General features: G+C 45.6%; 2 protein-coding genes across 3 annotated transcripts in view; one reads left to right on the top strand and one right to left on the bottom strand.

Annotated features, from left to right (window-relative positions):
• Window positions 1-24,706, top strand: part of LOC138978423 (uncharacterized) — a 233,851-nt gene that overhangs the window by 175,916 nt on the left and 33,229 nt on the right. The window lies entirely within an intron of this gene.
• Window positions 1-24,706, bottom strand: part of LOC138978422 (condensin complex subunit 1-like) — a 41,206-nt gene that overhangs the window by 4,895 nt on the left and 11,605 nt on the right. The window contains exons 14-30 of the mRNA XM_070351161.1: window positions 24,287-24,422; window positions 23,758-23,877; window positions 23,442-23,527; window positions 23,032-23,156; window positions 22,455-22,708; window positions 21,745-21,829; window positions 20,504-20,640; window positions 19,633-19,762; window positions 18,679-18,763; window positions 17,599-17,769; window positions 6,456-6,613; window positions 5,675-5,795; window positions 4,613-4,736; window positions 3,984-4,139; window positions 3,013-3,190; window positions 1,261-1,355; window positions 135-215 (exon numbers count right to left, since the gene is read on the bottom strand). Coding sequence (XP_070207262.1) covers window positions 135-215; window positions 1,261-1,355; window positions 3,013-3,190; window positions 3,984-4,139; window positions 4,613-4,736; window positions 5,675-5,795; window positions 6,456-6,613; window positions 17,599-17,769; window positions 18,679-18,763; window positions 19,633-19,762; window positions 20,504-20,640; window positions 21,745-21,829; window positions 22,455-22,708; window positions 23,032-23,156; window positions 23,442-23,527; window positions 23,758-23,877; window positions 24,287-24,422 — 2,242 coding nt within the window. The remainder of the gene's footprint in view (window positions 1-134; window positions 216-1,260; window positions 1,356-3,012; window positions 3,191-3,983; window positions 4,140-4,612; window positions 4,737-5,674; window positions 5,796-6,455; window positions 6,614-17,598; window positions 17,770-18,678; window positions 18,764-19,632; window positions 19,763-20,503; window positions 20,641-21,744; window positions 21,830-22,454; window positions 22,709-23,031; window positions 23,157-23,441; window positions 23,528-23,757; window positions 23,878-24,286; window positions 24,423-24,706) is intronic.

The following is a 24,706-nucleotide window of genomic DNA, read 5'->3' as shown; positions in this document are numbered from 1 at the left end:
AAGTGACCCAATCTCACTTGATTTTTCATTACTTTGACCACACAGTTTTTAAGAATGCCAGTCAGCATGCCACACTTACAGAGTGGATTGTGCCTTAGTTATCTGCATATTCCTGTACATGACACAGCACTTACACTGTGGCACGGTAACGATGACACAATTTCTCCACCAGACTCTCACACAGCTTGTCTTTCTGGATGAAGGAGAACATGTACCTGCAACACACACATGTACAGAGTCAATATATGAACACAAACAAATTGGGTCAGATATATGTCGTATTTATGTAGCAATGTGAAACTTGTTCAAGAACTCTTCGAACGCAAAATTGTCTTTGAACGTACAGTACATGTTTTGTAACTTTTCCTTGTTGGTTTTGTTATCTGGAGAAAAGAAAGGAAGCAAATAATAATTGTCAGGGCTCCCACAGAAGGCAAGGCAAAAAGGACTTCTTTCTTTCTTTCTTTATTTGGTGTTTAACGTCGTTTTCAACCACGAAGGTTATATCGCGACGGGGAAAGGGGGGAGAGATGAAAAAGGACTTCTAAATGGTGTGTGTGTGTGTGTGTGCAAACGCGTGTGGACAAATCTTCAAATTTACATTTAAAATGGTGCAATCTCTCACAAAATCTTGCCATTTACTCATTAATCAGATATTCATGACTATTTGACAAACTTGAAGCCCTCATACATAAAAACTCTGAACACGTTTTTCAGGGTGTTCTAATGAAAGATTACATTAATGTAAAATATCAGAGCATTTGATCCAGTTCTGATAAAAAGTTATACCTATACATGTCAGCTACAAGAACGCCACTAACGTAAACCCACAATCACCGAACAGGAGTTTCTATTTGTTTGTTTGTTTGTTCGTGGGCTGAAACTCCCACGGCTTTTACGTGTATGACCGTTTTTACCCCGCCATTTAGGCAGCCATACGCCGCTTTCGGAGGAAGCATGCTGGGTATTTTCGTGTTTCTATAACCCACCGAACTCTGACATGGATTACAGGATCTTTTTCGTGCGCACTTGGTCTTATGCTTGCGTGTACACACGGGGGTGTTCGGACACCGAGGAGAGTCTGCACACAAAGTCGACTCTGAGAAATAAATCTCTCGCCGAACGTGGGGACGAACTCACGCTGACAGCGGCCAACTGGATACAAATCCAGCGCGCTACCGACTGAGCTACATCCCCGCCCCAGGAGTTTCTGTGAAAAATGGTTTCATGAGATAGGACTCTGGTTCTAGCCATACTCACTTCATGATGATCTGGAAGTGCTCCTCCTCCACACCGACCTCTGGGTCCGACAGGCGACTGATGGCGTCAGGGAGGATGTTGTATAGTGCGTTGCCCTGCCACACATGTCAGTAAAGCATGACTGACGCAGTTTTACACGCAACTAAGCAATACACTGGTCTTGGCAATAATCTATGTCTCCAATGTTCTTGTACATAATTTGCAAATGTTCAGTAAGACAACATTCAATGTCTTCATTGGTTGAAAGGTCACCTAGATTAGATATTTAACAAGAAGGGCAAAGCCCATACGACTCACATGCTTGACCTTGACCTTTACATGACCTTGAGCTAAACCTAGCAATGACATCATACACTAAGAACTGCTTTACACATTTTTCCTACCAAAATACATGTGACCTTGACCCAAGGTCAAGGTCATCCAACACAAAGCTGTTAATTCAAGACATAGGAAGTACAATGGTGCTTATTGGCTCTTTCTACCATGAGATATGGTCACTTTTAGTGGTTCACTACCTTATTTTGGTCACATTTCATAAGGGTCAAAGTGACCTTGACCTTGATCATATGTGACCAAATGTGTCTCATGATGAAAGCATAACATATGCCCCACATAATTTTTAAGTTTGAAACAGTTATCTTCCATAGTTCAAGGTCAAGGTGACTTCAAAATATGTATATAATCCAACTTTGAAGGACCCTTGCGACCTTGACCTTGAAGCAAGGTCAACCAAACTGGTGTCCAAAGATAGGGCTTACTTTGCCCTGTAAAGCATACATAGCCTAAGGTTGCCATTCTCAATAACTTGAGAAAAAATTGCAAAAATGTGAAAAACAGTCGTTTTTAAGATAACAATTATGGCCCCTGTGACCTTGACCTTGAAGTGAAGTCAAGTTGCGACACATGTTTTTTGAGATCTTGTAACCATACACCATCAGGCCACATTTGGTGTTGATAGACTTAATAGTGTCCAAGAAATATCCAACGATAAAAGTTTTCCGGACGGACGGACGCCGGGACGGACGGACGGACGGACGACTCAGGTGAGTACATAGACTCACTTTTGCTTCGCATGTGAGTCAAAAATGGATGCATGACTCTTCTATGTGGCCTTTTTTTTCTTGTTTGCGGGTTTGTCTTTGGCTACATTTCAGGAATTCGCTCCAAGTACAAGCACCTGTTTCCGTTTGTCCTTGATTCAAAGTTCCAACAAGTAACCTTTCTTGTTTTGGTTTCTTGATTTTTGATTGTTAGTGGAAGTCTATCTGTTCCGGGTTACCCCTCCTCAAAGCTTCAAGTAACTTCCGGGTTACCCCTCCTCAAAGCTTCAAGTAACTCCTCCTTTCAAGATCCGCTGGGCATTCTTACCTTCTTGGCCAGCTCGTGGAAGTCTATCTATTCCGGGTTACCCCTCCTCAAAGCTTCAAGTAACTCCTCCTTTCAAGATCCGCTGGGCTTTCTTACCTTCTTGGCCAGCTCGTGGAAGTCTATCTGTTCCGGGTTACCCCTCCTCAAAGCTTCAAGTAACTCCTCCTTTCAAGATCCGCTGGGCTTTCTTACCTTCTTGGCCAGCTCGTGGAAGTCTATCTGTTCCGGGTTACCCCTCCTCAAAGCTTCAAGTAACTCCTCCTTTCAAGATCCGCTGGGCTTTCTTACCTTGTTGGCCAGCTCGTGGAAGTCTATCTGTTCCGGGTTACCCCTCCTCAAAGCTTCAAGTAACTCCTCCTTTCAAGATCCGCTGGGCATTCTTACCTTCTTGGCCAGCTCGTGGAAGAAGAGTTTGGCGAGTCCGCAGATCTGTTCGTCATGGTCCACAATGCAGCTGGCCAGCTCGCTGATCTGACCCTTGACCTTCAGCATATCATTGAGGATCAGATGCGTCAGGACTTGCAGCGTGTACTTACGCACCAGACGAGACGGATCCCGCAGTCTGCCCGGTGAAAGAGATATGATTATGCTTTTGAACAAATCATGTATATCTTAAGGGCTCCTTCTGAGAAAAAAAGAGTAAACATCAGGGGTCCAGAAATATTTTTTAAATTTGCATGCAAAGTGGCCCAATCTGACTTCTACAATGGTTGCTAAACTACACCAGCAGCCCTAAATCCACACTCATTTTGAGGGCTTTAATGATGGCTTTGCCCTACCGACAATTTTTCTCGTCGTATTTTTTTCCCACTGACCGTACTGATCGTATTCTCGACAATCCTGCGTACAGAATACGGCGAAATCGTATGGGTTCCCAGGTCTGTTTACCCTTTGAAGACCCTATTTTCTCCGATTGCCTGTTGATAACACTTCCGTTTCAAGACTTCTAAAGTTTTGAGACCCTATTTTCTCCGATTGCCTGTTGATAACACTTCCGTTTCAAGACTTCTAAAGTTTTGAGACCCTATTTTCTCCGATTGCCTGTTGATAACACTTCCGTTTCAAGACTTCTAAAGTTTTGAGACCCTATTTTCTCCGATTGCCTGTTGATAACACTTCCGTTTCAAGACTTCTAAAGTTTTGAGACCCTATTTTCTCCGATTGCCTGTTGATAACACTTCCGTTTCAAGACTTCTAAAGTTTTGAGACCCTATTTTCTCCGATTGCCTGTTGATAACACTTCCGTTTCAAGACTTCTAAAGTTTTGAGATCTGATTTTCTCAGATTTTGTCAAAGTCTAAATATGGGGATTCCACTGTACACGACATTTGTGGAACAAACTGTGAGCTACCCACCTCCCATACAGATGAGGAGTCCAGGGTTCGATGAGGTTGGGGAAGCGGAAAGTGAGGTCTCCGATGGCGATGATGCTGTTGGCGCGGATCACCTCGCTCGGAGATTTCTCCATGAGGGTGAACATCAGCTGCAGCTGCTGCTCGCAAAACTCCGAGCTACAAGCATAAACGTGTGACTTCAGTGGACACAAACATCTTTACATCATCACCACAGTCTGATTAGCTCGCACAACTAAACTTGGAGAGCTCTACAAACATAAACGTGTGACTTCAGTACAAACAAACATCTCTACATCATCTCCACACACTGTGCTGATTAACAAGTATGTTTAAAGTACATAATGGACGGGTCACATAATCCATTTTAAAATGTTCATGCACACAAAGCAGCATGGGTGTATGTGAGGTCCAAAAGCTCAGCCTGAATTTGTTCAGTGCTTTTTCAAACCTGTATTTTCTTCAGGCACACTGCCTGTCAGAACACCCATCGAAAAAACAGAATTCTGGCTTCCGGTGTAGCCACATGCAGCCAAGTATCAGGCCATTTTTGGTCGGTCCCTTGTGCGGTTGTTTCAGACAGGTTCGATTGTACCACTGTACTAACTGTACCACACAGAGAGTTGTCCTACCTGACAGTCATGAACTTGGCGAGAGCGAGGGAAGCTGCTGTGCGGAGCTCAGGGTGGGAGTATTTCCCCGGGTTAGTGCACACCGCCACCAGCAGAGGCTGCAGAGTGGCCAGCAAGTTGCAACCTGAGAGAAACAACATTTGGTTAACAGTAAACCTCCGATTAAAATACAGTGGAATACCCCTTTTACGACCTTCAAACATCTAAAACAAAGCAGGTCTTAAAATGGGGGTAAATTTACACAGGTTAGGAACAGAAAATTTGAAAAAAACAAGGTCCTAAAAGGGAGGTAGTCTTAAAATGGGGGTAAATTTACACAGGTCAGGAACAGAAAATGTGACAAAAAACAAGGTCTTAAAAGGGAGGAGAGACCTGGGAACCCCTGTTTTGCACTTAGAGTATTCTCAAACAACCATGGTGTATTTTCAGAAAAGTGAGCGTACTCCACAGTGCATTTGAACATCCATGCTTCAAATATTGGGGGGGATGGGGGTCTTAAAAGGGGGGTTGCACTGTAAAAGACTATATAAACAGTTTGAAGTGTTTGTGAAATGTCAGACGCCAAATTATCAGAATGAGAACTTAGAGCAAAAGGTGTGGTCTGATTGAAGCCTTGATGGCAAAGATTGACACAACTCCACACAACACAAGTCAGCCCAGACTGATCCCTGCTGTGGACATCAGCATGAGTACCCCTACCTGTTACTTTAACATACTCAACCCGTCGTTAATTTGTAACATAGTGACATTTATGAATTTTAAAGCAAGAACGCATGTAAATGAAATGTGCGACACATACCTCTAACAATGCCCTTCTTACACAGGTTTCAGATGTACTGGGCTTGTACTGATGTACTGGGCTTGTACTCATGTACAGGGCCTGTATTACAGGGCTTGTACTAATTTACAGGGCTTGTAACAATGTACCGGGCTTGTAACAATGTACTGGGCTTGTAACAATGTACAGGGCTTGTAATAATGTACTTGGCTTGAACTGATCCACTGAACTTGTATGACGAACAAATTTCAAACCAATGAATCATGTGATTGTGAGACACGTACCTGTTACGATGTCCTTCTCGCACAGTTTGCGGATGTACTCGGCCTCAGCGTCGTCAGCACTTGCCCCCGCCAGTCCCATCTCCTCCTCTGTCTCTGGTACAGAGCTCTTGCGCTTGGAAGACTGTGGGATTAAGGCAAACAGCAAGTATTAGTAAATGTGCAGTAGAGACTAGAGATTAACATTTTAGCACTTCAAAGACACTAGAGATGTGCTTGGAAGACTGAGTGTTAAAAAAAAAAGAAGTAAAGATTAATTTATACTTTGTCGGTGGGAAATTTGTGTCGCTTCCACCCAGTGGAAAACTAGCAGCAACAAGTTGTGCTGCTCAGGTGTGTGTGTGTGTGTGTGTTTAGGTCTGATCAGCTACCGACACGCCTGGCGGAATGACTTGAGGTCTTTCACGCGCAATGGCAGTGACACATGGATACAGAGAGAAAGGGGGGGGGGGGGGGGGGAGAGAGAGAGAGAGAGAGAGAGAGAGAGAGAGAGAGAGAGAGAGAGAGAGAGAGAGAGAGAGAGAGAGAGAGAGAGACAGACATAGAGAGAGCGTGAGAGAGAGAGAGAGAGAGAGAGAGAGAGAGAGAGAGAGAGAGAGACAGACAGACATAGAGAGAGAGAGAGAGAGAGCGTGAGAGAGAGCGTGAGTGAGAGACAGACAGAGGGAGTGAGAGACAGGGAATCTCCTACCCAGAAATCCACATCAACATGAACAGAAATGCACACAAGCTGATTCGTACAATAAAACCAATATCCCCATCCTTAAACAGATATAGCACGCACCTTGCTCTTCTTAACGCGGTGATCCTCCTGCAGGGCGTTGCGTCGCTTCAGTTCACCAAGCACCCCCACCTCCATGTAAACCAGCTGCTGCAGTGCCACCTGTCCAGCCAGGGCCAGTAACTTTGTCAGCACACCACTCACCACTGGGCTGACCTCCCCTGTGGATAAATTAGCACAATGTACACAGGCATGGGAATTGAAAAAAGTAAACAAGAAGGGCAAAGCCCATACGACTCACATGCTTGACCTTGACATGGTCAAATAACTAAACCTAGCAATGACATCATACACTAAGAACTGCTTTACATATTTTTCCTACCAAAATACATGTGACCTTGACCCAAGGTCAAGGTCATCCAAGGTCATGCAACACAAAGCTGTTAATACAAGACATAGGAAGTACAATGGTGCTTATTGGCTCTTTCTACCATGAGATATGGTCACTTTTAGTGGTTCACTACCTTATTTTGGTCACATTTCATAAGGGTCAAAGTGACCTTGACCTTGATCATATGTGACCAAATGTGTCTCATGATGAAAGCATAACATGTGCCCCACATAACTTTTAAGTTTGAAACAGTTATCTTCCATAGTTCAGGGTCAAGGTCACTTCAAAATATGTATACAATCCAACTTTGAAGAGCTCCTGTGACCTTGACCTTGAAGCAAGGTAAACCAAACTGGTATCAAAAGATGGGGCTTACTTTGCCCTATATATCATATATAGGTGAGGTATTGAATCTCAAAAACTTCAGAGAAAATGGGAAAAATGTAAAAAATAGCTGTTTTTTAGGCAACATTTATGGCCCCTGCGACCTTGACCTTGAAGCAAGGTCAAGATGCTATGTATGTTTTTTGGGGCCTTGTCATCATACACCATCTTGCCAAATTTGGTACTGATAGACTGAATAGTGTCCAAGAAATATCCAACGTTAAAGTTTTCCGGACGGACGTCCGGACGGACGGACGGACGGACGACTCGGGTGAGTACATAGACTCACTTTTGCTTCGCATGTGAGTCAAAAAGGCTGAAAAGTTTTAAGTAATAGCAAAGTAATAGCAATTTGGTGTCATCTGAGCTCCATGTTTGCCATTAAATGGAAAATTTCCTAGATAAATTTTCATTTAATTAATATACTTACCCGAATCACATTAGCATTGAGTCACCTGAGATGCTTATCACTGAAAAACGCTTACCCGGCTAAAAATTTTAAAGGGAAGCAACCCCATCACCAAAACGAAAGTGAAAGTAGCTTTGGTAATGGGCCAGCACACTGGGAGTTACCTCCCATACGGGTGTGTGCCACGTCACTTCCTCTAGGAACACGTGCCTATTCTCATACGGCTTTAAAAATCTTAAAACCATAAGCGGGGCAGGCGGGAGGGAATACAGTATGTGATTCGGGTAAGTATATTAATTAAATGAAAATTTATCTAGGAAATTTTCCATTAAATAACATATTCTTACTCCGAATCACATTAGCAGATAACATCAACAAGGCGGTGGGCTAGAAATGAATCAAAACTCACCATCAAAATCTGGACAGGAACTGGCCTGCTGCTATGAGCGCTGGAAGGCCTCTGGAGCCATCCTGTCGAAGAGCTGCGACGTCCCGAAGATAAAAGTTTATGAAAACATCTTCGGAACGCCAATACGCAGTTGTCAGCACCTCCTCTAGACGTCTGGAGCGCAGAACTGCCAGAGAGGATGCCCACGCCCTCGTTTCATGGGCTCGGGCCGAGTCAAGTGGCAAGGAGGGCATAACCCCCCCCCCTCTTTGTGCGACTCCACTCATAAGCTTGCTTGATGAGCGAGGACACCCACCGGGCCAACGTTACCTTCGACAAATCTTTCTCGCGCCTAGTAAGGAGAGAGATAAACAACAACTTCTGAGAACTAGACCGAATCGGCTGAGTCCGGGCTAAGTACAGACAAAGTGCCCTCACAGGGCAATTGACCGAATCGGGGTCATCCGGGGCCAACGCGCTGGTCAGAGCCTTGACTCTAACCAGCGGAGAGGCCTGCCCTGGAGACTGATTCTTGGCCAGGAAATCGGGCGGAAACGCAAAGATGCGGAACCGTCCGGCTCAAAGGAGATATCCCCAGGCTGACCCGACAGGGCGTGGACCTCGCTACCCCGTCGGGCCGTTGCCAACAAAAGAAGAAACAGCGCTTTGCGAGTGACATTAAACAGACTGGCCTCGCTTAAAGGCTCAAAATCCGCAGAACGAAGGAATTCCAGGATTAAAAACAAGTCCCACTTGGGAGCGGGCAAACGAGCCTTAGCTTCCTTAAGAGCAGCCCCTTTAATGACTGCAGCTATAACTCCCCCGACTCGAACAGAACGACCAATCTGTTTAAGAGTCGCCGAGATAGCGGAGCGCCGGACCCTCAACGAGGAGACTGAGGCGCCCTGTGAAGACATGAAAGAGAGGTGGTTAGCGACCTGAATAGAGCGCGGAGCCACCGAACTCACCCCTCTAGCTGAACACCAGGCAGTCCATGCCTTCCAGTGGGAAGCATAAACTGACGAGGTGGACGCTCTATGCGAGCGAGCCACCAAGTCCAGAGTCAAAGACGACGCCCCAGAGCGCTTTAGCGAGTCACGAACAACTTCCACACGTGAAGCTTCAGAAGACTGGGCTCCTCGTGTGGAATGCCTGTTCGGGGCTGCACTAGTTCCCCTCGCACGAGTGCGAGAGGAAAGGGGGGCCCTTGGGCGAGCCGAAGAAGATCTGGATACCAGACCTGCGACGGCCACAGAGGAGCGACCAGAAGAAGAAGGGCCGGCCCCTCCATCTCCGCTTTCCGGATTACTCGGCTGAGTAACGGAAAGGGAGGAAAGGCGTACGCCTCCAGACCCTTCCAGGGAAAGTCCAGAGCGTTCACTCGCCATGCCTGAGGGTCCGGGAATGGCGAGACGAACACCGGAAGCCTCTTCGAGTACCTTGTGGCAAAAAGGTCTACCAGAGGCTTTTGGACCTGGGCCCAAAGGCGAAGCAGTGCCCCGTGAGTGATCGTCCACTCCAACTGAAGCACTGTACCGGAGCGACTGAGCGCATCCGCCAGAGTGTTCAGCCTCCCTGGAAGGTACCTGGCCGAGATCGTGATATGATGCTGAAAGCACCACACCAGGATCTCGCAAGCCCTCTCCGAGAGAGACGGGGACCGCGAGCCTCCCTGCTTGTTGATGTACGCCGCCACTGTCATGTTGTCTGTAAACAGACGAACATGTTTGGCGTACAGGGAGGGCAGAAACTCGGCCAGAGCTAGAGCAACTGCCTCTAGCTCCAACAAGTTGATGTGCCACAAGGACTGCTCCGTCGTCCACAGACCGGAAGTAGTCTGAAGATCTGTATGTGCCCCCCAACCCTCCCTGGACGCATCTGTAAAGAGGTCCAGGTCGGGGAGGGGCACGACGATCGGAACACCTCTGCAGACCCACTCCGTGTCCAACCACGGAAGGGTCGCAGACTGGAACCATCCCTGCAAAGGGATGAGGGCGTCCCAGTCCACCAGAGGAGAGTCCACAAACGGCTTCAGAGCGAACTGAAGCGGACGTTTGTGGACCCGGCCCAGCGAAACCAGAAGAGCCATAGACTCCATCTGCCCCAAGATGGAGGCGAGCGAGCGGATGGAAGCCATCAGGAGAGGCAAAGTGGAGCGAATCTGAGCTTGGAGCTTGTCCACCCTTCTCTGAGAAGGCTGGACAGTCCAAGCGACCGTGTCGAAAGACATCCCCAGATAAGTGAATGTCTGTGACGGGGTCAGCTCCGACTTTGCCCGGTTGATCGAGAACCCCAACGAGTTGAATTCTCGAAGAACCGTCAGGGTATCCTGCGAACAGCCGCTCTGGGACTGGTTCATGATGAGCCAGTCGTCCAGATAAGCCCGCAGACGGATACCCTGGGACCTCACCAGTGCACAGACCTGTCTCACCACCATGGTGAAAATCCATGGTGCGAGAGACAGCCCGAAAGGGAGTGCGCGAAACTGGTAGATCTGATCTCCCCACCGGAAACGAAGCCATTTCCGGTCGGCCGGATGCATAAGAATGTGAAAGTTTGCGTCCGTGAGATCGATCGAGGTCACCCAGTCTCCTGGGCGGAGAGAGTCTCGGACAGAGGCTGGCGTCTCCATCTTGAATTTTATCTCCCTCAAGAAAGTGTTGAGGAGAGATAAATCCAACACGGGACGCCATCCTCCTGACGCTTTGGGAACGGCGAACAGACGCCCGTAAAATCCCAGGGAGCTGTGGACCCGAACTCTCTCCACCGCGCCCTTCTGCTCCAGGGAGGCAATTTCCGACTGCAAGACGGAACGTGCTTCCTGCGAGAAGGGGGGCTTGAACCGCGGCGGCACTCGGGTAAGAGGCGCCTTTTCCTCCCGCCAGAGTAGACGGAAGCCCGATCTCACCACTCCCACAATCCATTGGCTGTCTACTACCGACATCCAACGAGAAAGTGCCCGGGAGGGGCCTCCCGCCATCACCAAGGTGGAGGGCGGGAGGGGGGTGAGATCGGGAGCGCTTCATTGGGGGTGTGGCTTACTTCCAGAGCCGCCACGCCCCCTCCCCGATGCCGTCCTCTTCTTCCCACCACGAGCGACCGGCGGAGCCTGCCGCTTCTGAGCTGGCTTGGGGTTTGACGATGTCTGAGCCTGCTTTTGCTTAGAAGGCTGAGACTGTTTCACCCCCTTCAGAGTGTAGTCAAGGAACTGACTGTCCTTGTTAGACTGAATCTCCTTCTGTCTGGCATCCAGTGCCAGCGGACAGAAGAGGGATTCCTCTGAGACCGGGGAGACTCTCAAGGTCTCCCTAGTAGCCAGCTCCGTGAATTGGGACTGCGAGAGGAAGAGATCCCTCCTACAGAGTACCGCTTGGGTGTACTGCAGGGAGGAAAGACGCAATTGTTCCTCATTGACCTTGGCCAATGCGGTCAAAAGCGCAGAGACATCGTCCGCATTCTGTTCTTCACTGAGAGTGAAAGGAACCAGCGAATCGGTCAATGCCCGAGACAGAGTCCGAACAAGAGTCTCCGCAATGGAGGACAGTTCGATCTGCCGACGTCCAACCTCCTCAGCAGAGAGGAGGGAAGCCTCCGAAACCGGCAAAACCGAATCACGCTTGATCGGTTTAGCCAGAAGAGGCAGCAATTCCCGGGAAACCGGAAGGGTAGCCCTAGGGAGTGCAAAAGACGCCAGCCAACTCTGGCTCTGAGTGGGCATGCCAAGCTTCCTATTGGCCGTAGACACAAAGGAAGAGGCTTGAGAAGCTGACGCCACCCACTGCTGAGCTGATTCCGGAACTGGACCAAAAGGAAGCAGTAACGGAACAGGCACTGGCCGAATACCACTCCCCGCATGTGCTGGACGAACCAGCGAATGCGAAAGTTTGTAAGCCACTGACGGAGACTCGGCGAACCGGAAGGAAGAAACATCTTCCTGTGCCGGCCGGAAGTCCGCCATGGCCGAAGGAACGAAAGAAGCGGAAGAGTCCGCAGCCACCACCCCTTCAGGGAAATAACGAGACGTTACTTCCGCCGCGACGTCAAGAACAGACTTGAGCTTCGACGGAAACACGCCCCGCGACTCCTTGCTGACCACTGATGGAGCATCAGAATAGTCGCACGTGGAACCATGACCGAAGTCACCAGTTCCGGAAGCAGAAGCATGCCCTGGCAAACCGGAAACCGGAAAAGCCTGTGCACTAACATCATCCTGCAGCCCAGAACCCTGCGAAGGTAAAGGGTAAGCAGGACGACCATCCGCAAAAACCGGAGCTGGATGAGCTGACGTCACTCCCCCGACTGAGTGGAGTGATGCCTGCTCAAGCCTAGGCACTTGAAGGCCGGAAGGCGCACGCTGTAATCCACTATCTGGTATCCGGAAGGAACCACCAGAAGAGGAAGAAGCGTGTCCGGCCGAAACCGGAAGTGTAGCCAACGGAACCGCACAATGCGGAAGTGAAGGCTGCACTGGTTGACTTCGCGATCCGGAAGGACCGGAAGTCAGTGAATACTCCATCCTGCCGCGACCGCCGTAGCGTGCCGGAGCGGACGGATCATCACTTCCGGCGAGTGCCGGAAATGCGGCAGCCGAAACCGACTGCCGCCGCTGTTCGATCAAATCAGGGCCTCGTAGGTTATCGCCGGAAATGAAAGATCAGCAGGCACGTTTCATGATATTGAGGATTGCAGTTTCCCTCTCACACACAATATTCCAAAATAATAAATAGTCAAACAGGGGCCAAAAAACAGTTTGCACCAAGAGTTCAACTTTTTATCTATCCAAAACAGTAAAAAAAATTATATGAACATTCGTATTTCCAAGATGATTGGCGTTCCAAGACGCTATATCCTAAAACCCCCAAAACATGCTTTTACAACTTCAGTGCATAATAACTGCCCAAAGGTGCTGTTTAAAGCAACCATTGATAATAATTTTTAACATACTCCTTGAACACATTAATAAAAACGGTTAACTTGCAAATAAAGGGACAGTATTGATCAGAACAATGGTAAGATGAAGGACGCTACTTATATTTTGTACATTTTTTATCTTTATCGTTTCCTGTAGACCTCAGAAGTTCTAACCAGCTTAAGAAATCATTCTAAAATCGAAAAACAAACATCTATACAGTTTGTACGCAAAGTAGATTGATATTTGACACAGTCACACAGACATACGTGGGCTATGGGGCAACCCTACCCCCTAAATTTGAAAACGGGGTCAATTTCTTAACTGCATGCATTCAGCAAAACAATCCCTAAAAATTTATTTTTTTCACAAATGAACTTATGACTTTAGAAAAGCATTCAAAAATGCATATATACAACGCTTTTTCTTTGGTCCCAATTCAAGGGGGTGTGCTATTCTCAGGTAACACTGTGAACGCTCAAATGAGACTTGGTCACATGTCAAAATAGTAATCCCCCCTGTTGTTCATGGTTCGTTGGTGGGATTTTTTTTTATCTGAGCCATTGGCAAGCATGAAATGTCATCAACATTAGGAAAGACATAGTATCTCCCATTGTCTTTTGCGCGCAAACACTTCACACAGATCTCCTCTCGATCTGGCCCATCGGGGAAATGGGTTGACTTGGGGATGATCACCGCCCTGTATCTCTCCACCTTTCCATCCATGCTGACAAAGTCAGCGGTCACAAAGTCCCCAACTTGAATGTCTCACTGTAGGACAAAGAACCTGGTTTTCACGACTGGCACCACGCGGCATCCAGTGGCGTGTTGTGGGTAGACGTCCATTGATTTTGATAATAATTTTTATATTTTTAATTTTCAGACCTTGTTTTTAATCCGAATATAACATATTTATATGTTTTTGGAATCAGAAAATGATGAAGAATAAGATGAACGTACATTTAGATCGTTTTATAAAAAAATAATTTTAATTACAATTTTCAGATTTTTAATGACCAAAGTCATAATTTAATATTTACGCCACCAAGCTGAAATGCAATACCGAAGTCCGGCCTTTGTCGAAGATTGCTTGGCCAAAATTTCAATCAATTTGATTGAAAAATGAGGGTGTGACAGTGCCGCCTCAACTTTTAAAAAAAAAGCCGGATATGACGTCATGAAAGACATTTATCGAAAAACTGAAAAAAACGTCCGGGGATATCATACCCAGTAACTCTCATGTCAAATTTCATAAAGATCGGTCCAGTAGTTTACTCTCAATCGCTCTACACACACACACGCACACACACACACACACACTCACACACACACACACAGACACACACACACACATACGTGGGCTATGGGGCAACCCTAGTCAAAACTTGACTAAATGTAAAAAGAAAAAAAATTCAAAAAAATGGGATAGCGGCGAAACGGGATTGCGCAAAAATGGGATGCGGGAGTAAAATGACGCTTGGCTTGTTAAATGTCGCCAAAATGGGACGGCGGCAAAACGGGATTGCACGTAAATGGGATATTGCGCGAATTATAAACGAAGGAGTAGGCCCTAAGTTTCTCGTACGAGATGTTTACTGGGAGTAAATATTTGGGGAGTAAAAATTTAGTTCCTTGTGAGTTCTTTTTTCGTACAAGATTTTTACTGGAAGTTTACTCCGTCCGAGTCAATTTTTCGTGGAGTAAAAATTGTTTGTTACACCGGTTCATGACCGTTGTGGTAACGAGCGCACATTGCTGTCTCTATGTATTGTGTTCCTACGAATCGAAAGTACGATCGCCAAGCCAGTCTGTCATTGAAGGCAACGTTCGATATTTCCGTCTGTCAGCGTTGCCAACGTTCGACAGATTTTACTACTGTTACTCACAAACTTTCAATTTACACAATGAAATGCCAATAACATGTACACACAAGAATGCGAGACGAAGGGAAAACCTACTAGCGATTGAAATTATGCAAACGAACTCACAAATCCCTCACTTTCCGAATGCAAACGCTGCAAATCCGTATGCGTGCGTCGCTGTGCCGAACGTTGGGTTGACGAACGTTGCTGACAGACGCAACAAAACTTGATCAAAAGGCACTAAAAACGATTAAATGTTTTACTCACTGGGTATCGCATTCCTCTTTTTCTTCCTGCAGACGATATGAAGCGGTTGAAACGTCGTTTCCGATTAAAGGCTCGGTTATTTCCGTTAAAAACGAAGTTTGCCGAACGTGTGATTCAGTCTACAGACACCGGTCGGATCACAACAAAAATGTTCATTCTTTGCGATTTTGTGATACTGTTGATGATACACCTGCTTTCCAGTGAAGAACATCAATAAAATGATGTTCACAAGCAAGAATAACAGACAAAAGCACGCGATGTGTAAAATTAGGCTTTGCTTTGCAAACAAAGCACGTGTTTTTTTTACTGACAGACACTTTCGGTTGTGATTGAAAATTTTTCCAGAAACGGTTTTATGCTCCCATTTGATATTGTTTCCCTATTTTCTCTAGTCAGAGACTAACCTTGTGTATTAATTGAATTAATAACCCCATTATCATAAGTTTTGTGTGTTATTTTTGTGTCTGTTGAATCACACTTTGAGATGGGGTCATGTGACAGAAGGAAATGGTGTCTGTCAGGATTCACACGTTCGCTTCGAAAAACGCGCTCAAATAATTGCTCAAACACAAACATTTTAGCTTTTATTTATTTTTTTGTATTGCAAATACCATACTTACTCATGCCAAGCAGAAAAAATGATGAAAATCAACACAGTAAGCAAGTAATTTGAAGGCAAAGTTTACACACATCAAAGAGTCTGATTACCGTGAAACCTGCCAGCATGGTATCGGTCGTGACCCGATGCGAAAGAGCTGTCCCCCGAAGGAGAACGTCCAGGCGCCTCACGAGGGCTATCGGACCAGCTCTGCTTACCAGCCGACGCTGAAGAGGGAGGACGCTGCTCCAAACCGGAAGTGGAGGACAAAGACACGGAAGCCAATGCCCGGACGTCACTGCCAGATGCCGGAAACGCCGAACTGCTGGCGACGGAACGCTGAAACTCTGCCTGCACCAAGCTGCGGATTTCCGGAACCAGTGACTTTAACAGAGAGGAAACCAACGCACCTTGTCCAGGTGCTAACAACGATGACGAAGTCTCCGAAGTAGAGACAGGTGCAGAAGTAACAGTAGCGCTAGGCGCCGCAAAAGAAGCAGAAGTAGTAACAGCGCTAGGCGCCGAAATATAGGTACAGCCAACAAAGTGTTACGATCTTGGTCTGTAACAAGTAAAGTTGCTTTGGAAGAGGAAGACTTAGGCTTAACTTTCCCCTTGGGGTCCGACTTGCCACGGCGCTTGTCTGAATCAGACATGTTGACAACAACACGTGGCAACGCGAAAAAATTTACTGAAACATAAGTCTAAACGACTGGAAAACTCAGTAAACACACCCACTTACGCGTCCACAAAATACGATAGCTAAACTTGCCCCACACAAACAGAGGCACGAAGAGCTACAAACAAAGGCACACGAGCTAGAAAACTAACTCACACAAAAAATGGCGAAACACGCAAGTCACTGACACGCTAGTCAACAACACGTGGCAAAGTGAAAAAGATTTACTGAAACGTAAGTCTAAACGACTGAAAACACAGTAAACACACACACTTTCGCGTCAACAAAATACTATAGCTACACTTGCCCAAAACAGAAAGGGGGCACGCAGAGCTACTAGCAAAGTCACACGAGCTAGCTAACTAACTCACACAACAAAATGGCGAAACACGCAAGTCACTGACACACAAGTCCGCAAAAAACGGACAACGTACAGTAACGAAAACAGCGCAAACAACCAACAACAAACGGGAACGAGCTCACCAAACTGTAGGCAAGGCGAGCAGAAAAGCTGGGTAACGTGGCCGGCGGGTGTCACTCAAACACACAAGGTCAGCCACAGAGCGTCAAAAAGTGAACCGTCCTCTCCGAGGTGAAAAAGACGTATGAGAATAGGCACGTGTTCCTAGAGGAAGTGACGTGGCACACACCCGTATGGGAGGTAACTCCCAGTGTGCTGGCCCATTACCAAAGCTACTTTCACTTTCGTTTTGGTGATGGGGTTGCTTCCCTTTAAAATTTTTAGCCGGGTAAGCGTTTTTCAGTGATAAGCATCTCAGGTGACTCAATGCTAATGTGATTCGGAGTAAGAATATGTTATTTAATTCAGTTTTTAGAACCATTTTTGCTTCCCATTTATTTTTTCGGCGGACACTTTTGGTTTTTCGGAGGAACAAACATCGGCGGAAATTTGCCTCTTGGCTGACAATTCCCATGCCTGGTACAGTCACAATGACTGAGCTTTTTCGTCGTTGCTCACCTGTTCTTCTGTAGAAAATGCAAAATTAGTAAAAAAAAACAAAAATAAAACAAATGTCAAAAGAAAAAAAAAGAAGAAAAGGAAATTGTACAGTCCTCATGCTTCATATGATCAGTAATCATGTCAGTACAACAGGCCTACATCTTAATCATATTACAAGTCACACACACACACCCAGTCACACCCCTTCATAACCTATCTGTCCTGATTTTCAACTAACAAAAGGCGATCACTGCTCACCTTCTGTCCATGATGCATTCTATATATTGTTTCACATGAAGACCCGCAATTCCAGCATTCTAGAGGGTGAAATGATGGTTTTGAATAATTTCTAACTTACCCTCCTCCTGACCATCAGACGCAGAGGCCTCAATTTCTTGTTGCAGGGACGACGCGATGCGGTGAATGATGTCACCGCAGATGGAGTCTGGCTGGTCGGCCAGGCGGTAGATGAGAGTCACCGTCTGCTCTGCCAGGGGGATCCAGAATCGGCTCTCCTTCTTCTTCATACCTGTGGGCAACAGTTTAAGTGAGAAGCAGGTAAGTTCAGGTAAGGTAAGGTATGATAAGGTGAGGTGAGGTAGGGTAAGGTACGGAATGTAAGGTAACGTGAGGTGACGTAACGTCACGTGAGGTAAGGTAACTTGAGGTACGGTACCGTACGTTACAATACGGTAAGGTAGGGTAAGGTAAGGTCAGGTAAGGGAACTTGAGATACAGTAAGGTAAGATAAGGTGAGTTAAATCAAGGTAAAGCATTTTTTGTACCAAGGACATCTGGACCTATACATATTTTCAATCAAAGTCCAACTGACCTTTGTTCTCTTAGTATTAGACTGAGAAGAGCACTGCAGTAAGGGACTACCCTTTTTCTCTCTTTTTTTTCCCCTGCATGAGTATGATCGGGGTTTTCTTAGCCCAAGGGGGCGGGGATATAGCTCATTTGGTAGCGAGCTGGATTTGTATCCAGTTGGCCGCTGTCAGCGTGAGTTCGATCCCAGGTTCGGCGGAAATTTATTTCAGAGTCAACTTTGTGTGCAGACTCTCTTCGGTGTCCGAACTCCCCCCCCGTGTACACTACATTGGGTGTGCACGTTAAAGATCCCACGATTGACAAAAGGGTCTTTCCTGGCAAAATTGCTTAGGCACAGTTAATAATTGTCTACCTATACCCGTGTGACTTGGAATAATAGGCCGTGAAAGGTAAATATGCGCCGAAATGGCTGCAATTACTGGCCGTATAAACTTTCATCTCACACGGCATCACTGCAGAGCGCCTAGAACTGTACCCACGGAATATGCGCGATATAAGTGTCATTGATTGATTGATTGATTGATTTGATTGTTGTAAGGTTGTTCTTTTTTTTACACACACAAATCCCATCCCTGCAATATGACATGCAGACAACAGGTGAAGCTACCTGAGACCAGCAGGTCCACAAGGCGAGTGAAGAGGTGGTGATCAGGCGGCAAGCGGAAGGGCTCCGTCACTGTCTGGCCTTTTTTCTGCAACATTTATGTTCTCCAAGTTAAGGTGATGCACAACACAGCAGCTGACTTAAGCCTTGCAGGGCGGAGAACATATAAGATCAAAAATCTTTGAAAACTGGCCTTGGTCTGAGGTATGAAGCCCTTAAATCTGAAACTTACTTCAGCAATTTTAACAGCAATTCGATAGCCTCTTCTGACAGCTAGAACACAAAAATTAGAAAACACACAAACATGTCAATTTAGGAAAAATAAAAAAAACACAATATGATAGAAAAGGAAGCAGACTCGAAAAGATTGCTCCTCGACTAAAACCTCAGGACTCTTTTTTCTCTAGTGTGATTTCTTTTTTGCCTGCTATCCTTGGAAAATGGTGGACCTGAGAAGAGTTCTCCAGCCTTGTCTTAGTCTTCTACTGACAAGACTTCAAAATGAAGACAACACCTGCCTGTCCACCAAGACCGTGCAACACAATCATACATCAACAGACGGGCGCAGTGGCCTAGTGGATTAGGATAAGACATTGGCCTCCTAATCAGAAGGTTGTGAGTTCAAATCCAGGCTGCTTGGTGGGTTAAAGGTGCAGATTTTTCCAATCTCCTTATGTGCAGAGCTGCTAGTGCCTTATCCCCCTCCATGTGTACACGCAAGCACAAGACCAACCGCGCATGATTAAGATCCTGTAATCCATGTCAGAGTTAGGTGGGTTAAAGAAACACCCAAATACCCAGCATGCTTCCCCAAAAAGTTGCGTATGGATGCCTGAGCGGCGGGGTAAAAACGGTCATACACATAAAAACCCACTCGTGCAAAAACATGAGTGAACGTGGGAGTTTCAGCCCAGGAATAGAGAAGAAGATACATCAACAGCAACAATTCAAGCTCACCTTCTTGATGGCCAGTTTGAGCACTGCCTGGCACGCTGCCTGTGCCAAGAGCTGGTCGTCGTCAGCACGCGGACCTAGACCCTCGTCTATCAGCACCTCCAGGTTACTGCGCACGATGTCTGTCTCTGCCCTGTGGGAATCAACATCAGAGTCATGAAGGACAACTGCTGGCTCAAGTCCCTTGGATGTGTCCAGTTCAATACTTCAATACATTACAGCTAAAACGTCACAATAGGCGATTTTCTGAAATAACTCTGTCAGATTTGTTATGGTTTTGGAAGAGCGAGTACCCTTGCGCTTCCTCTGAAAACAATTGAAGGAGCCAATTACTAGGGTGGGGTGTGTCAGAAACACATGCTCCTGTCCCCGTGTTATTATCGGAATTCATCAATTTAGCAACAGCTCTTTCCGCCCAAATGTCACTCGATTCACTAATCAAATGAAACAATTATTGTCTTTAGCTGTCATCTGAAGAAAAAAAGTGAATCATTTGGTCCATTGGTTCAAAAGATATGAGCTGTTTAAGACAAGCAATTTAGATCTTATCAGGCTTGTAGAAGCGCAAATTATTGAAGCTGAGAAATGTGAGGCACAAAAATTGGCGATACATGTATTATGTGTTTAGATTAACTGACAAAGCACATTAGAGTGGATCCGAGATTGTTTTTCTCCGAAATCGGCGTATGCTGCCTGAATGGCGGGGTAAAAACGATCATACACGTAAAAATCCACTCGTGCTAAAAACATGAGTGAACGTGGGAGTCTAAGCCCATGAACGAAAAAGAAGAAGAAGAAGATTCGAGTACAAATCCCATTCCTGCAACACCGACTACATTCAACATGAAAACAACAAAAGGAGAAGTGTACACACCCGGCTACCATGGAGATCAGGAGAAGAGCAGCACGACTTTCTTGTGGCGTAGTGTCAGCGATCTTCAAGGTGAATCTCTCCCACAGAACCTGAATGACGTGCGGAGACAGCTCTCCACTCTGCATCAACTGTCCCATCTGAAAAACAATAATAATACTCCATGTTACTTCACCGGCTGTTTAGTAACACAGCACATAACATCATCAGACACAGAAACAGGGACAGAGACAGTGAAATATACAGAAACTTGTGAAAACAGGGACAGAGACAGTGAAATCGGATCTTAAAACGGAGGGAGTCTTAAAATAGGGGTAATTTATTAGAGGTTATGAGAAGAAAGTCTGAGAAAACAAAGTCTTAACAAGAAGGGCAAAGCCCATACGACTCACATGCTTGACCTTGACATGACCTTGACCTTCAGGGTCAAGGTCAAATAACTAAACCTAGCAATGACATCATACACTAAGAACTGCTTTACACATTTTTCCTACCAAAATACATGTGACCTTGACCCAAGGTCAAGGTCATCCAAGGTCATGCAACACAAAGCTGTTAATTCAAGACATAGGAAGTAAATGGTGCTTATTGGCTCTTTCTACCATGAGATATGGTCACTTTTAGTGGTTCACTACCTTATTTTGGTCACATTTCATAAGGGTCAAAGTGACCTTGACCTTGATCATATGTGACCAAATGTGTCTCATGATGAAAGCATAACATGTGCCCCACATACTTTTTCAGTTTGAAACAGTTATCTTCCATAGTTCAGGGTCAAGGTCACTTCAAAATATGTATACAATCCAACTTTGAAGAGCTCCTGTGACCTTGACCTTGAAGCAAGGTAAACCAAACTGGTATCAAAAGATGGGGCTTACTTTGCCCTATATATCATATATAGGTGAGGTATTCAATCTCAAAAACTTCAGAGAAAATAGGAAAAATGTGAAAAATAGCTGTTTTTTAGACAACATTTATGGCCCCTGCGACCTTGACGCAAGGTCAAGATGCTATGTATGTTTTTTGGGGCCTTGTCATCATACACCATCTTGCCAAATTTGGTACTGATAGACTGAATAGTGTCCAAGAAATATCCAACGTTAAAGTTTTCCGGACGTCCGGACGGACGACTCAGGTGAGTACATAGACTCACTTTTGCTTCGCATGTGAGTCAAAAAGGAGGGAGTCTTAAATTGGGGGGTCTTAAAAGGGGGGTTCCGCTGTACACAATGTAACACACTCACCAAAGCCTCCAGAGAGGTGAGGTCTCCACAGCTGGCACCATAGATCAGCTTAGACAGGTTCTTCACCACACTCAGTGCTCGGCTCCTGAAATCACATACATTTTCACCATCAAAGACCACACTTTCTTTTTCATGAATGCTTGCTTTTCTTAGCCAGCTTACAGATGTTACATTTTTATCACATGAGATACCTAGTCTGCCCAGCTTACAGATGTTACATTTTTATCAAATGAGATACCTAGTCTGAAGTCAGCAGAAATTCACATGCATTATTACATTTGTCTTGCTCAAGCTCTGCTCACAACGGAGACAGTGTCACTGTCAATCCAAAACTTTCACAAATTGTCCACTCACAAGTCTTTAAAGAGAACAACCAACGTCAACAGTCAAATGACAGAAATATAAACTGCGCTTCAACAGACAAGTTTAGCTCTGTGGCACCCGTTGCATGTATTTTTGACACCTTTCATGGAACTTTGTTTTTCTCTTCGTTGTGACAGAAGTTTGTGATTTAGAATGTTTCACATTTCTCATGTGCACCCTTACACCATCTTCCCATTCAGGACATAGCTGGGTGAAAACATCATTTCCCTACAAGCAGAAAAAAATGACAAATCTTCCAAAACAGCACACACACATGCGCACTCTTTCACCAAATCAATACAACCTTCCCTCCATCCCCCTTCACTATTTTCTTCTCTCCTTCTCACCTCTGACTCCCAGTGGCGGACTCGAGGTACAGACGCCTGTATGCAGCCACAACCGCATCTTTCACGCTCTGTTCTTTGGACCAGATCAGCACCAGCATCTTCCTAACTCCTTGCAGGGAGGCTGACACCCCAAACTCGTAGCTTGTGACAAAAAACTCCACAGCCTCAAAGACATCTGATGTGCTCTTGGAACCGAGCAACTGGCAGAGGATGGGGACTGCTTCTTGGATTTGACGGGCAAAGGCAAGGGAATCCTGTAAGTGGAAGAAGAAAATGATTTCCCAAAACTGTAACACATGGTTCATTGAAATTCCAAGTTTTGTTATAAACTTTCTGGTATCTCCGACCATTTTCCCCCTCCATCCTCCTTAACTTTTTATTCTTTGCATCAAAATAACTCACAGACTTGAAAACCCCAAATTTTGCACTTGGAGAATTCCCCCCCCTCTCAAAAAAAAAATTGCAAAAACTATGAGTATATGAGAAAAATCACAGTTCAAAATACAGTGAAATCGTATATATGGCTTCCAAGGTCTGAACTCAACCATGACAATCTAAATAAAATGTAATTGTTCACCTTGAGGTACTGCACAAGGACCTGTTGCTTGCTGAGTTCATTCACCTCAACGCCCTCAGACTCTCTGGCCTGACTGTTGTTGGTCGCTGCCTCTGTGATCTTAGCCAGATCAGGGCTGCGGTGCTCTGTGTGACAAATAATCAACATTCATACAACCAACCATCATACTCATTGGTGGTTCTAGCATGTTCAACGTCACACGCATTTAAACTTTGTATTTGTTTGTATAGACTGCTGCCTACGATGTTTGCAAAATCTGAAGGACAGACACTGGCAACCTTAAGGGTGTAACCATCCCTTGTTTCTGCTCCGGTTTTCTTTTCATTAAGTAGATTAGCGTTTTGTAAGATTTGCATGTCTATTTTGCCTTAGAATAGATTTGTTGCAAATGCTATGTCTCAATTGCTCACCAAAGAATATGTTTTTCAGTGCAGCAATGGGATTCATGGGCTCTTCGCTTTCTGCAGGCTGTGCTTCAGAGTCTTCTGGCGATATTCTGCAAAAATGGACGATTTAAACAACTGAGAAAAAGGCATATAATCAGACATCTATGCACACAATTATCTTTTAACACTCATTTCTCCCCCCCCCCCCTTTATTTCCCTCCCACATACAAACTTTCTCTGCACACCCCCCCCCCCCCCCTCATTTTTTTAACACTTTCACTCCAGACTATGCACACAGCCATAGACAAACAACACCAGCAAGAAACAGAAATCCACTCACTCAGCAGGAGTTGACTGGAAGACCTCCAGGTCAGGCCAGGCAGTGTAGGCAGCCTTCAAGAGGTGGAGAGCTGAGGGGTACTGCTCCTCCATCAGAAGTGTGTACACCTTGTCAACGATGCTGCGTGAATGTCAAAACATCATTACAAGAGCAAAGATAACGAGACATTGGCTTCAACGTGCTAGCTTATTAATGTTACACAGATGATTTCAGTGCTCGAATCAAACATTGTTACAAATTGGCAATGAATAATTATGAAGCCTCAAATGTTGCAAACGTAGACTAATGTATGACACAATCTGGGAAGGAAAAAGGGCTCCTTAAAAGAAATGGGGCACAAAGAAAACATGAATGTGACCGACTCAAATAAAAACATTTAGACTAAGCTCAACCCATAATCGGATTTATAAAAGACATACAAACCCAATGCATTGAAAAACCATGTAAAAACAAAACAGGGTTACACATGTCGTATGCATTGAGAGCACTTACTTCCCTTTGTTGATCACACCACGGGTTGGACACTTACCTGTGAGACGTGTCTTCATCAGTGAAAGCGGTAGAAGTGTCTGTGTCAGTGTCAGTGTCCTCCAGACTGGCCAGAGCTTCCTCCAGCTGTGGTAGGATTGTGTTCCACTCCTCCTCCAGCTCTTCTGTTGATCGCCCTGTTGAGAAAAGAGTATGCAGTTTCAACACTTGATTAATCTTGGATACACAAAAAAAAGATCGCTGTGGACAGTAAAGTGTCAAATATTGAATTGTGGAAAAAGACACACACACACACAAACACACACAAAACATGCATTGTTCAGTTATGGTTTCAACATCTTGAGTGATCACACACACACAGTGACACACCCTGCACACATGTGCACACACAGATAGACACTGAGACAGAGACTTAGGTTACGTAGTTGCGTGTACAGACAATTTTTATCCTGCCCTTCTT

Source organism: Littorina saxatilis, linkage group LG10 (genome assembly GCF_037325665.1).
Source record: "Littorina saxatilis isolate snail1 linkage group LG10, US_GU_Lsax_2.0, whole genome shotgun sequence".
NCBI lineage: Eukaryota > Metazoa > Mollusca > Gastropoda > Littorinimorpha > Littorinidae > Littorina > Littorina saxatilis.
This window is presented reverse-complemented; position numbering and strand designations above follow the sequence as displayed.